Below are 14,772 nucleotides of genomic sequence, written 5' to 3'. Positions count from 1 at the left end.
GAAGAATTTCAAAATAGACTTCTTGCCACTGGGTGAATAAAATATGTTTAATTTTAAACTAATACAATTTTGTTGCAAAATAAAAAAAGAATGCTTGCCTTAAAAATACTTTCATGACCACCAAAAACTTAGTGAATTGACTGGTTTTGTTGGGAGTTGGAGGGAGAACTGTGATTTTATCTGTATGGAGCATCCCTGTATGAATGTAGAGTGGCTATTCTGTAATTTATAGTCTCAGAGACTTGTTTCTGAGAAATTGTTACTAGTCCATGGTCACACAGAAGGACTTGAACCCAGGTTGTCCTGATTCCAAGGCTGGCTCTCTTCACTATGTTGTAATGCATCTAATCAAATGAATCAACTACCAGACAATATTCTTTAAGACTGTGTCTATGTGGCCAGGCATGGTGGCCTACAATCCAGGGAGGCTGAGCTTGGTAGATTTCTTGAGTTCGAGTTCTGAACTGTTATGAGCTAAGCCAATCTGGTGTCCACATTAAGTTCAGCATTAATAAGGTGAATCCTGGGGTAGAGGTGGGGCACTGGGTTGCCTAAGGAAGAATGAATAATCCAGGTCAAAAATGGGATAGGTCCAAACTCTGTGACCAGCCATTGTGGGATTGCGTGGTATAAAGTTGCCCACAAGTGTGACAGAGAGACCCAGTCTCAAAAACAAAAACAGTTCATATGTAGTTAGATTGAAATAACCAGTGAATTTAACTAACCATCCAGTCAGTTTAGCAGAAAACCTTGTCAAACTGGTTGTAGAGATGTCTTTAAATGCTTCCATTAAAAAAGTAAACCAACATTGACCCTTAAATGATAGTGAAGAAGGCAACTAGATTTCAACAGTCACCTGAATCAGTTGTGATATTCCTGATTTATTTGTTCTTGAGAAAAAGACAATTCCATTGTCATACATGAATTTTAGAAATGCTCATTGAAGTGCACACAATTATATTAAATAAATTAAGTTACTCTTAAGAGAACACAAGCATGTTATTAAGGCGAAAATACCAACTTTTGTGAGATAAATTAATGTGAATGACCCTTTCTTGTTCCTGTTAAATGAAAGGAAGGCCTAAGGGTAAACTCATTAGTTTAGTTGCCCTCTGCCCAATTCTCATCGTAAGTCATAGTTCTTCCTCACTAACTGGCCAGAGAACTGGGCTTTCTAGTCCCAAGTTTCTCCTTTCCATTCACTTTCTCCTATCGAAGATTTAGAACTGTTTGACCTCTGTGGGAATCAAAGGGAAATGAGGAAGGCACCTTAAAACACAAGCAAAAACAAAGCCTCAAAAGCTTGATAAAATTTGTTTGAACAATATTTGAAATCTGCCAATTGGTCCAGATGGACAGAGATGTAGTATTCCCATGAGAGATCTGAAATGTTTGAAAACCTTGGTCCTACACAAAAGTGGTGTTTGTGATCAGATATTATCATGCCCAGATGGACATATAGAAGAAAGTAGGAAAATTCAAATTTAGAAAAAGTCAAATGGTTACTCAGTGCTTGGCTAATTGTGCTTCGAGACACCCTGTGGAATTTCCCAACTGGAATTTGTCCCAGTATAAGTCTGGGACCATCACCCATTTCCCATAGGATCCGTAGACAGCAATACATTATGGACAGTCCTACAGGATGCATGTACTTTCACATAATAAGTCTATCATATAATATCCAATAATTCTTGTGTAAAAAGAAAGATGGAGGCAGCAGTGATCACGTATTCAAAATAAACAGTTCAAGTTCTTCACGATACAGTTTCCAGAGCTTAGCCATGATTAAGACTGCTGGGACAGCTGATTTTTTTTTTAATTTTCCTTTTTCTTAAGTGAATTTTAAATTCTAATCAGGTCTGGCCCTAGAGTTAAACTCATAGGCATGTACAGATTATGGGCCAGATGTGCCGGCATACCTGGCCTGGACGCTGTATACACCTATGGTCAAACTGCCAAACCTGAGGCCTAGGTAGGTGTCCCTATACATTCAGAATTCTTGCTGCCAGTGGGGTTTTGATCCAGGACAGATTGTCCAGAAATCAGTGCTACCTGAAAGTTGTGTCTCCTTTTTTCCCCCCTCCTATCCATTAATAGTTGTTAATTGCTTATTTGTTTATAACTCCATTAATATTGAGAGGCCACTAAATGTATGGAATATGTGAGGCTTTAGGTAGGGCAGAGGTCTGGCTTGGTTGTAGCCTAGTTAAGGCTAAATGGGGGTTTAGAAGTGAAATAGGGACAGGAGGTCTACGAGCAGCTCTTGAAACTGGAAAAAGTAGATAGATGTAAGTGAGAGAAAGAGATGAAGGGGCTAGGGAAGAAAGCCTAATTTCTAGTATCTGTGAAACCCACATTTTGAGGGAGATAGTTGGTTACATGGGATCTAAGAATTTTATTGAAAAAAAAAATCTTAGACACAGACTGAGGATAATCCACTTACATTCCTCTGGCTATTGTCCTGCCCTCTTCCACTGCTGCCCTGAGGACATGGCTGCCATATACAATGACTGTTACAGGAAAGCACTGATTGGTAGAATTGACTCTACAATCTGGACGGGCCAAAGCATAACCTGTTTCTGAGTGCGTGTATGGCTGGAAGTAGACAGCCCAACTGTGTTTGGAAACATATTGGGATGCTGTTAGCAATACCCCTTTCTTGTCCTTTGAATTTAGTTGTGTTATCATACCTTGGGACAGATAGTCTGGGAGTCCTCCTGCTACTTTGGGTGGCCTACTACACTGGTTTCTCACAGGCAATCAGTGCTTCCTCTCTGGGATTGAAAAAGGGCTGCTTTTGCTCTTATAAAACAGCTTTCTCATCTTTACTTTCCCGTTAGACTCTGTTGGGTTTCTGTTGCATGATGCATTTTGATTCTCAGAACCTTCAAGTCCTGGTGGATTCCTGACTTTGAATTTTCATAGCAGAGGATCCAAGCTCCCAGGGCGGTGTTCTTGTACATTACACAAACCTTTCCTTACTGTATAAAACATAGAGGCATCTTGCATTTAGACATTTATATGGCAGGTATACTCATATTAGAGCAAATTACTCTCTGGGCATTGAAGAGAGACAATTAACAATATCCAACAATGAAGAGGCTTCCAAATGATCTTACTTTTTTTCTATGGAAAGGGAATGATTTGAGCCCAAAGTGGTGGTTCATACCTATAATCCTTGCAGTTGGAGAGATTGAGGCTGGTGGATTGCTATAATGTATTAAGCTAATCTGGTGTCCCAACTATGTGAGGCACCAGTATGGTGGGCCCCTGACAGTGGGGGCCCACCAGGCTGCCTAAGGTTGGGCAAACTAGGGCATGCTGGAAAAATGGAGTAGGTTGAATCTTCTGTGTCGATAGATTGAGATAAGTATTGGGCCCTTTAATGGCTGCTGCACTTCTAGCTTGGGCAAGATAGGGACACCCAGTTGCCCCCCTAAAAAGGGTAGGGAGAAGAGAAATGATTCGCATGTTGAATCCATCAAATACTGGAGAAACATTAAGAATTCTCAAATAACACTGCTCTTTCATCTTTTGATCCACTCTTGTTATGTATTTTTCATTGGTTTGTTTTGCTTTGCTCACTCCCACCTTTGGGCCTTTTTTTTTTTCTTTTTTGGGGTAAGCCACTATTTTCCTGGTTGTTTCCTTTCTTTTCATTCACTTCTTGCCTTACTTCAGGCCCACCTAAATTCTCCATCTCTCTTGTGGTGAGTTGTACCATTGTCAGCTTTGTGGGAAAGAAACAGCCCCTTGGGAGAGGAGGAACAATAGAGTCTTTATCCCCTTTCCTTAGAGGCTTGGCTGTTAAAACACATTAATCCCAGAAGAATTTAAAAGCAGCATTGGCATGACTTGGTGGGAGTCTGTGCCCCCATGACTGAAATAACTGGACCATGCCGAAGTCAGACCAGTTAACTTGGCCATCTTCCTGGCCAGTCTGGGTTATCTCATGGTCCAGTGGGTTGATTGTGCAGAAGCCAGTTGTTGCTACAGCCCCAAGCCTGGAATCAACCAATTTGGTTGGCCACAGTTGATTCAATTATCAAGGAAGAGCTTTCTCTAAACCTGATATCTCCAAATACTGGGCCAGTTTGTTTGCTTTTCCCACTGACCCTGAACCTTTTCATTTGCACATTTAATAGAAAAAAATGTTCTTAGTGCAAAGAACAACCTGAAAGTGGTGTGTAAACTCATTTACCCCAACACTGTCACCCCAAAATTATAGAAATCAACATTCTAAACTACATTAAGGGATAAATGATGGCCTAGGAATGACCTAACATGTCTATCTTGCAATGGTAGCCATTTCTAATATTCCCGCATATACTTTTCTTGATACTTTGCCAGCAGCTGGAGACAGTCTTTTGGGTTATAAACATACACAATGGCCCAGTTTTGAAAATAACATTTTTGTATTTAACCATGAAGCAAAAGTGCCTTAAATTTGAAGATGTTTACTTCCATACTTTCAAAATACAATATTAATTTTCATAAATGCTCAAATTTTTGCTTTTTTTTTTATCTAGCCAATAGCATTAGCTGTGTAAGATTTTTTTTCCCTTCAGGATTTTAACCTCTGGTACCTTATTATTAAATGAATGGGTTAATGTAGGTGTACCTTGGAATTTCAGCCATCTCTGAAACATGCATTTTCATGCAATTAGAAGGTAATGGGCTCTTAAACTGCCTTTCTTATTCTTCCTGATTCTCATTATTTTATCTTTTAAAAAGGGCTTTCAAAATAGTTCATGCAATGATATGTATGGCTAAAGGAAGTGCTAAGCCTAGAAAGAAAATCAAGAAATTATTTAAGTTTGACTTGGGGCAAGCTGAGTACATCTGGACTTTCCCCTGCCTTACAAATGCTTTGAGATGATCTTGACATTCCAGTCCTTAGAGAGTCAGAAGGGAAAGTTGTTTCCTTGGCAGGCTGAGAAATGCTATCCAAAGTCTCAGTTTCTGTCTCTTCTAGGCCCACTTCTTCATCAGTTATAAATAAAGTGGACTCTCTCCATTTGGGATAAAACTCTTGGCTACCTCTGGAGCCCCCCGAGTCACTACCTGAAAGCTGCACATTCAGTTCCTCTGTTGATCTGATTAGGTTTTGTACAGATAATGATTTGCCCAAATCCTTCTGCACTGAAGGGCGAACAGACAGCAGAGTCTCTCCTCCCATGTCAAAGCTTTTTCTCAGGGAACGATCCTTGGTTGGGTTTGACTGGATAGATGGAACGCTTTCCTTTGAGGCAACGAGGCAGGCAGTGACATCAGAGATGCTCTCCTGTATGGTAGCAGGGCTAATTTGTATGGGCTCAGGTTTGGGGATATGTTTGATGGCTGGGAGAGGGGGGATTTGTAAGGTGGTTGGGGCCACTGGCTTGGTCACCTGGTGTATTTGGTTTGTGATGTTGTTGGTGACCACCATTGCCGGTCCATCGCTTTGACTCATTGGCACCGGTGTTGCTTGGCTATGCATAGTTGGGCTGAGAGCATAGAAAGTCTGAGTGCTGAACTCATTTGGTGTAAGAATAAACTGCAGACCTCGGGAGATGTTGGCACTGGCTGACCTGGATAAACAGCCACTAGTTTGTGCGGAACTGGGCAGATCTTTGCTGTCCACAGGACTTTGATAATCAGATGTTTGTTCACATTCAAAAGGTGGAATTTGAAATGAAGCCAAAGTCAGGGCTGATGCAGAGCCTTTCCTTAGGACCTGTTGATATATGTCTAGTAGGCAGTCCAGTTTCGATTCTATAGACTGTACCTAAGAGGTAGAAAAATGGTACATATGAGTATAACATATCATTATAGGATCATAGATTTAGATGAGAAAGGTCCTTGTGGCAAATCCCCTTATTTTATAGATGAGGAATCTGAAAACAAGAGATGGTCCAGAAGTGTCAGTGTCAACTTACTGTAATTTCTCCTATCTGTGCATATATACTTTAAATAGAATTACAAGCAGATATTATAATTTTACTTTAAAAATTCAATTTTATTTTTAGTTCTAAATTTTGTCCCTTTCCTTTTCCTTCGCCTACCCATTGAGAAGGCAAGAAAAATAAAGCCCATTACAAATATGTAGTCATACAAAACAAATTTCTGCATTAGCCATGTCAAAAAAAAAAAAAAGAAAGAAAGAAAAAAGAAAATAAAATATGCTTCAATTTGTACTTTAAGTCCATTAGATCTCTATCTAGAGGTCTATAGTATGGTTAGTCATTGACTTAACTGAGTCCTTTGGAACTGTGGCTGGTCATATGTGTTGATCAGAGTTCCTAGGTCTTTCAAAATTGATTACCTTTACAACATTGTGATTATTGTGTGAATTGTTGTCCTCATTCTACTCACCTCACTTTGCATCAGTTCATAAGTGTTCAATAAAAATTTCATCCTACTATCTCTAGTATATGCAAATTAACATAACTTGATCCTTCAAGGCATTCTTAAATTCTGGTCCTTCTAGTGTTAAGCGGTTTGCATGCCACACAGGCAGTCATCCTAGAAGAGCCAGGATTCAAACCCAGTTCCTTTGATTCTCAACTTAGGACTCATCCTAATGAATCACACAGCTTTCCAATTTAATTCAGTTAGCGTTTATTAAGTACTTGCTGTGCTGTCAGCTACTGTTCTAGATTATGATGATAAAAGCAAAAAAACAAAACAGAACACCGTGTCATTAAAGAGCATATATTCTATAGGAAAATTTTCCTTTAGAATGTAAGAACTGCTATAGAAGTTTAATCTTACATTTGGTATTTCCTGGCTGTGTGATCATGGGCAAATCATTTAGTTTCTCTGATGTAATATGCTTCCTCAAAATACGATTAATAATACCTGTAGTACCTACCTCACAAGGTGGTTGTGTAACTCATATGAAATTATGTATGCAAGATGCTTTGAAAACTTGAAAGAGCTTTAGAAATGCCAATTATTGTTACTATTTGTATTGATTTGTGGCATCTTTTACTCTCCCTGGCATTCAGTATGTTCTTAATAAATGTTTATTGAATTAAAAGAAGCTTAATTCTAGGAGAAGTCTCTTATAGAATTGTTCCTTGAGGGCAGAGACTCTTTCATCATGGAAACATCCAAGAATTATATGACAAATGGAGATAAAATTTCAAAGGCTGACAATTCTAGAATTCAAAATTACAATGAATATGCATTCATTTTGCAATATGCAATATGCACAATGAGAAATAAAGGATAATTACATGATATAGCAGAAAGGATGCTGGATTTAATCTGCAGGCCTAGTTTCAGATATTGGTCTCCCATTTAATAGCTGAATGACATTTAGTAAGCCACTTAATGTATTTGCGTCTTAGTTTACCTATCTGTAAAATATGGCTAATAATATTTTCAGTATTTACCTTACAGGGTTGCTGTAGGGAAGACATTTTTTTAAACCTTAAATCACTATCCAAAGGTGAGTTATTCATTGTGATTATTATTATTCAGGCAATTCTACTTAGATTATATATATATGTATATGTATACACACACACACACACACACACACACACATATATCTTAGGTTAAATTATTTTGGTTAGGAGGCTTGGATTATGTGTCTTTGTTTTACATATGCAGACAGACCCTGAGGATTTTTCTACTAGCTGTGCATTTATAATTAAAACAACTTTTCCTTTGTTAAAAATATATATAATGATAAATTGAACCAAGCTAGTGGAAACTAAAATAGAAGAAAAGCTGGCCTTTGCCTTTCAAAAATGAAAACATGCAGTGGTTTCCAGCTCAAATTATTTTAATCATTGCAGTGAATTATTATATTTTTGTTTATATATATATCCTAGAAAAAATACTATATGTACACACCTAATATATTTTTCCATTTTATTCCTGCTGGCTTTTATCTTTCCTTCTGAATGTGTATTACCTGAAATATACTTGATCTCCTATGATCAAGCCAGACAGATAAGACAAAAGGAAGGCCAGACAGCTGCCCAGGCTAGCTGAAACATACCTGTTTCTCAACCTTGACCACACGGCCTAGCATGCTGAGGTCATCTGCTGTTTCCAGCTCTGCAGTGTTTTTCTCTCGGCTCTTCTTATCTGATGTGATTTGCCCTTTTCCAAGAATTTGATCAACACTGTTAGAGAATAAAATCGAAATGAATATGGCTCCTAACAAAAGAGACCTTGACACAGTGTGGTGGTTAAAATGATTTGAAAAGAAGAGGGAAATACAGTCTTTTAAACATACGTTGAAAATGATTAAAAAAAAAAAGTTGACCTTGTTGATACTTATTCCAAGAGATGTATGATTTTACTCAAGTAAACACACCTTTTTTTCCTTCCTTTCTCTCTCCCTTCCTTCCTCTCTCCCTTTCTTCCTCCTTTCCTCTCTCTCTCTCTTTCTTTTCTTACCAATGCAGACAGGGCTACGGCCCCTTGATGCTAAAGACACTCTTCCTTGAGTTGCCACAGTCAATCCATACTCCTTCCTCCCCACAAAAAACCCAAAACAAAACAAAACAAAAATCTTTACCTGGTGGCCAACATCTAGTGTTAGAGCCTTCCAAATTTAGCTAGATTGGTTTTCAGGTGACAGATACAGAATCCCAGAATCATAGACTCTAAGAGCTGGAGAAACTTTCAAGGTCACCTATTCTAGCCCCTCTATAATCAAGAATCCTACCAACAATATCCCTCATTGGTCATCCAGCTTCTGCTTGAAGATATACAAAGGGGGTAACCCACTAACTGTTGAGGCTCATTCCACTTTTGGACAGTTATAGTCATTATGAAATCTTTCCTGCCATCAACCCTAATTTTGTCTCTGTTTTCAACTTCTAGCTATTGCTCCTAGACCTCTTTGGGACCAAGTAGAATAAATCTAATCCTTCTGTATGGCAACCCTTGAAATAATTGCAGAATGCAACTGTGTTTCCCACTCTCTGTCCTGTGTCTTCTCTTTGATTGGTATTCCTATGGCATCCTCTCAGTTTTTCACACCATCCTGTTCATCCCCTTCTGAATGAACTTCAGAGTGTCTATGCCTTTCCTGAAATGTAGGGCCCAGAGCTAAACACAATACTTTAGGTGTGACTTGACCAGGACAGAATTCAGGACCAGCTTGGTACTGTGGATAGAGTGCTGGACTGGCAGTGAGGAAGACTTGGATTCAAATTATACCTTGGACACTTATTAGCGTTGTGATGCTTGATGAGTCAATCTCTTGGCTTCAGTTTTCTTATCTGTAAAATGGGAGAGTTGGACTCAATGACCTCTCGGTCATTTCCAGCTCTAAATTATGATTCTAAATTTGTCTCTTTTAACTCAGCTTAGGTGGTGCATGGATAGAGTGCCAGGCCTAGAGTCAGGAAGACTCATCTTCATGAGTTCAAATCCAGCCTCAGATCCTTACAAGCTATTTGTCCCTGGGCAAGTCACTTAACCCTGTTTGCTTCAGTTTCCTCATCTGTAAAATGAGTAGGAGAAGGAAATGGCAAACTACTCCAATATCGTTACCAGGAAAACCCCAAATGGGATCAAGATTTGGACCGGACTGAAAAATGAACAACTACATGTATATACACACACATTACTTGTATTACTCTGATTACTTGTATAGAGATTTCATACCAGGAATTCTCTACAATAATGAAATCATAGGAACAACAATAACAACAACAACAGCATGTGAGGAAAAGCTGCCATAAAGTAAACTGTATTTTGTGTGTTAACATCTTTGTTCCATCTATCCTACAGAAGGATTATTGTTATGAGAAGCACTTTGGAAGCCTTAAAGAGTTACAAAAAGATGTGATCACTATCACCATCACTGTTTTTATGTTTCATGGATTGCCAGTAGAGGGAACACTCACTAATGAGGGCACAGATCATCTAAGTGTTATTATTCTTAGAAATACCCTTCAAAGAAGGTTATCAAAATTGAGGTTATGATTATTTCCTAGCTTGGGAAAGGCAAATTATATGTGGTTTGTAGGAGCTAGTGATTGAAATAAAGGGAATTGATTTGCTGCCATTAAATCTTTTTTCCCTCTCCTTACAGCATAAACAATACAATTTCATTATTAAAAAATATAAATTTCGGTATAAAAATTTAGGGAGTTAGACAGCAAATCCTTTTAAAGAAAAGCTTGAAATGATTTATTTACCTAGGGTCAAAGTAAAGTGAAGAATTAGAATAGTCACTGGGCCATACACTCCTTGAAGACAGGTGGTGTTTTTTCTCATAGAGGGATAGGGTGCTGGCCTTGGAGTTACGAAGATCCAAGTTTAAACTTCCTGGTTATGTGATGGTGATCTCTGAGCCTCAGTTTCCTCATATGTAAAGAATGGATGATAACACCTGTAGTATCTCCTTCACAAGGTGTTTGTGAGGTTCATATGAGATTATCTATGCAAGATGCTTTGAAAAACCAAAAGCTGTAGAAATGCCAATTATTATTACTATTCGTATTAATTTTGGCATCTCTCATTCTGCCTGACATCCAGTATGTTTTAAATTAATATTTATTGAATTTAAAGGAACTTAATTCTAGGTGAATTTTATTCATGTTAAAAACAACAACAATAACAACTTGCTTCTATCTTAATTGAGGGTCAGAACTGAATTGCCTGGACAATTATGTCAGCTTTCTGTTTCATTATACACATGAAGGCTATACCTATCCAAAGCCAGGTTATTTGGTCTGCAAGATTGTAAGCTTCTCCATTCAGTTAATCAATCTATTAACTGATCAACAAACACTTACTATGAACACAGGCATCAAGTGAAGTCTGGAGAGCACAGGAATTGTTTAATTCATTTTTATATCTTCCATAGCTCTTAGCTTAGTATTTCCTACATTTGCTGTTGTTGTTCAGTTGTTTTCAGTCGTGTCCAATTCTTTGTGACTTCATTTGGAGTTTCTTGACAAAGATACTGAAGTGGTTTGCCATTTCTTTTCCTGCTTATTTTACAGATGAGGAAACTGAGGCAAACAGGGTTAAATGACTTGCCCAGGGCACACAGCTAGTAAGTGTATGAGGCTAGATTTGAACTCATGAAGATGAGTCTTCCAGACTCCAGGACCTGCACTCTATCCACTGTGCCAGCTAGCTACCCTTCTTTTCCTACATAGTAAAAGATAACATTTGAATTACTGAATGAATACAGAGAATTAATTAATAAGTATTTATTAAAAGTATATTATGTCTAGTATCTCGCTCCTTCGGTGTGTCTGTGTATGTAGGGAGTTATGCAAGAAATACAGGGTGTCCCAACAGTTTGAGCTCAGCTTTCTGTTATTAAAAGCTTAAAACTGCACCAAGACTTTTGGGACACCCTATATAAGACTTGGTTCCTGATTATAGGAGCTCTTTGATCAGAAAAGTCCATCAGTCTGAATGTTTGGCCTTGTTTCAACAAAACATTGAGATGTCTAAGGCTGTGAATGAACTGATTAGATATTTTGGTTGAAAGTAAACAGGGTCAAAATATCACTGACATTTTCACGGATAAATTTATTTCAACCAATTAGTGAAGCATTTATTTACTTCTATCCAGTGCCCAACACTTCTGGCAATATAGAAATAGTTGAAGAAGGCTTTGTCCTCAATTTAGTAATATTGTATGCTCCTTAAGGGCAGGAACTATCTTTCTGTTTTGTATTTGTATCCCTAGAGCTTAGCACCATACCTAGGACATAGTGCGAATTTTAAAAAATGTTTATTGATTATTGACTGTTAATCAGTTAGGGGAAAGAAGACCAACAAACATAAAATAATGAATAAATCACATAAGATGTTACAATGAAAGGATGAATTCTATGGTACAAAAAAGTTTTATAGTAGTTCTAAGAAGAGAAATCTCAACATTGGAAGTTGTAGGAGGGTGTGAGATTTGTTTTGCTTTTCTTTAGTCTGACTCTTTATGAACCCATTTGGGGTTTTCTTGGCAAAGATACTGGAGTGGTTTGCCATTTCCTTTTCCAGCTTATTTTCCAAACGAGGAAACTGAGGCAAACGGGGTAAAGGGATTTGCCCTTGGTCACACGGTGTCTGAAGTCAGATTTGGACTCAAGTCTTTTTGATTCCAGGCCTAATGATCTATCAACTGTGGAACAGTTAGAATTTGTATAGTTGGATGGAATGGGAAGACTGGTTTATATAAGGAAGAAAACCATGAGTAAAGGCATTTCTATAAACAAAACAAAACAAGACAACTTTTTTGAACAAAAAAGGTCACTGTAGATTTCATAAGGGTGATCTCGTATTAAATGTTCAAAGAAGATTAATTTGATAATACTTTCCTTTATAGATGTGATGGGGCTCTATGTGAATGGAAACCTTATTGCATACTTCAGAACAAGGACTGCTTTTCATACTGTCTTAGTGTTCCTAGACCCTAGCAAAATGCCTGGCACGTGGTAGGTGTTTGATCGGTGCTTGCTAAATGGATTACGATACCACCTCAAGAATCTGGTTACCTTCTTGAAGGTTAGTTATGTCATTAGAGCAAAAGTTCTGGTAGGACTTACTAGGTTAGTGGGGCTTTTAATAGGGTGGCTATGGGGTCAATATGTTGTGACCTGAGGAACAAATCTCAGGGCTAGTACATATGTACACTTCAACTATGAAAAGAACCAATTTCTTACCGTGTTTGAAGACTTTTGATTCTACAAAGCATATCCAGATGTCCCGCAGAGTACTGTTCAATGACATCTTTCACATCATAGGGACGCAATGTCTCTTTAAACTTCCTTTTTGCAACATGAAATTTCATAATTCTGCAAAAGAAATACATTTCCAATGACTCAATCCTCTTGGTTAAATAAGTCACTGAAGTTGGTGTAAAAGTAGATATAACTGCAATACTTCTGTGATCTCATTAGTGTAGACATTCCCTCCAACCATGGAGACTAAAGGATTTCCACCTATGCCTCGCAAGTTTGCCACAAGAGCTCCCCAACGTGCTAGGGGTCTTCCCCAAATTGTCTAGACATCATAAAAAACAATAATTCAACAAATTATTTATTTAAAAATTTTTTTAATAATATCATTTCTAAAAAATTTTTTTATTCATATCTTTTGTTTTTCATCACCTACATTTCCTGATGTAACCCTCCTCCAGTGCTTCCCAGGGAGAAGTCCCTTATAACAAAGAAAAAAAACCTGATAAAAAACCCCCACACAGTTTAACATAACTAACCAACATTGCAGAAATAGTTTGACATTATATGTAGTGTTCTATACTTCAGAGAAGCTGGGGGTGGGGTGTAGGAAGGAGGGAATGGGGCTTTCTCATATCTCTTCTTTGGGGACAGTCTTGGCCATTATAATTTACACTATTCAGTTTTACCTTTTTTTTTTGTTCTTTCCATTTATATTGTTTTTAAATTTATTTTTTAATTTTTTTGTTAATGTATTTATTTTTAGTTTTCAACATTCACTTCCACAAGATTTTGAGTTCCAAATTTTCTCCCCATCTCGTCCCTCCCCCCAACCCAAGATGGCCTGCATTCTGAATACCCCTTCCCCTAATCTGTCCTCCCTTCTTTCTCCCCCTCCTTCTCTTATCCCTTCTATTTTCCTGTAGGGCAGGAAAACCCTGACCTATTGCCCTCATTGCCTGTATACCCCATTGCCTGTACGTCTTATTTCACAGTTGCATGTGAAAACAATTTTTAACATTTGTTTTTAAAACTTTGGGTTCCAAATTTTCTCCCTTCCTCCCTCCCCACCCACCCCTCATTGAGAAGGCAAGCAACTCGATACAGGTTATACTTGTGTAGTCATGCAAAACATTTCCATAGTAGTCATGTTGTGAAAAACTAACTATATTTCCCTTAATCCTATCCTGCCCCCCATTTATTCTATTCTCTCTTTTGACCCTGTCCCTCCTCAAAAGTGTTTGCTTCTGATTACCTCCTCCCCCAATCTGTCCTCCCTTCTATCATCCTGTGACCCCCCTCCCCCCTTATTCCATTTATATTGTTGCAGTCATTGTGTAGGGGGGCAAGGCAGTGTGGTGGATAGAGTGTCAGGCCTGGATCGTCCTGAGTTCAAATCTGGCCTCAGACACTTACTAGGTGTGTGAGCCTGGGCAAGCCACTTTAACCCTGTTTGCCTCAATTTCCTCTTCTGTAAAATGAGCTGAAGAAGGACATGGCAAACCACCCTGGTATCTTAGCCAAGAAAACCCAGATGAGGTCATAAAGAGTCAGACACAACTGAAAACGACTAAACAACAATCATTGTGTACATAATTTTCCTGGTTCTGCTTGTTATTGTTCATCCTTCGTTCTCAAAGAGGATCAGTAATGTCTTGATTTGCTTGTGAATTGGATTTAAGTGAACCAGAGCTGCACGAAGTCTTCATTTTTTGCCAGTTCACATAAGCCTTCTCATTTTTCTCTATATTGATCATATTCATTATTTCTTATGGCATTATGATATTCCATTACATTCATTGACCATAGCTTGTTTAGCTACTCACTGACATGTTCACATTATTTCCAGTTCTTTGCTGCCAAAAAGTTCTACAATAAATATTTTAGTATAATATAGGTTCTTTCTTTTTATTATTGACCTCCCTGAGGTATATACCTAGCAATGGAATCTCTGGGAAAAGTGAATATTCAAATACACAGTTCAAATATTATTAGCTCCATTTCATAAATGAGAAAGCCTGAGACTCAGAAAAATTAAATCACTCTACCAAGGTGGCAGTTGCTTTAAGTGGCGGAAATCAGTTCTTTTGACTCCAGGTTCAGTGTTCAATATAATATACCA

At 38.1% G+C, this 14,772-nt stretch overlaps 1 protein-coding gene across 1 annotated transcript in view; it reads right to left on the bottom strand.

Moving 5' to 3' along the window:
• Window positions 1-881: 881 nt before the first annotated feature.
• Window positions 882-14,772, bottom strand: part of KCNQ5 (potassium voltage-gated channel subfamily Q member 5) — a 680,699-nt gene continuing 666,808 nt past the window's right edge. Inside the window, exons 12-14 of the mRNA XM_027852966.1 lie at window positions 12,636-12,767; window positions 7,994-8,120; window positions 882-5,767 (exon numbers count right to left, since the gene is read on the bottom strand). Coding sequence (XP_027708767.1) covers window positions 4,808-5,767; window positions 7,994-8,120; window positions 12,636-12,767 — 1,219 coding nt within the window. The 3' untranslated portion in view covers window positions 882-4,807. The remainder of the gene's footprint in view (window positions 5,768-7,993; window positions 8,121-12,635; window positions 12,768-14,772) is intronic.

This window comes from Vombatus ursinus, unplaced genomic scaffold (genome assembly GCF_900497805.2).
Source record: "Vombatus ursinus unplaced genomic scaffold, bare-nosed wombat genome assembly UNPS02009835.1, whole genome shotgun sequence".
Lineage (NCBI taxonomy): Eukaryota > Metazoa > Chordata > Mammalia > Diprotodontia > Vombatidae > Vombatus > Vombatus ursinus.
Note: the sequence above shows the minus strand (reverse complement) of the source record. Positions and strands in the feature narration are given on the sequence as shown.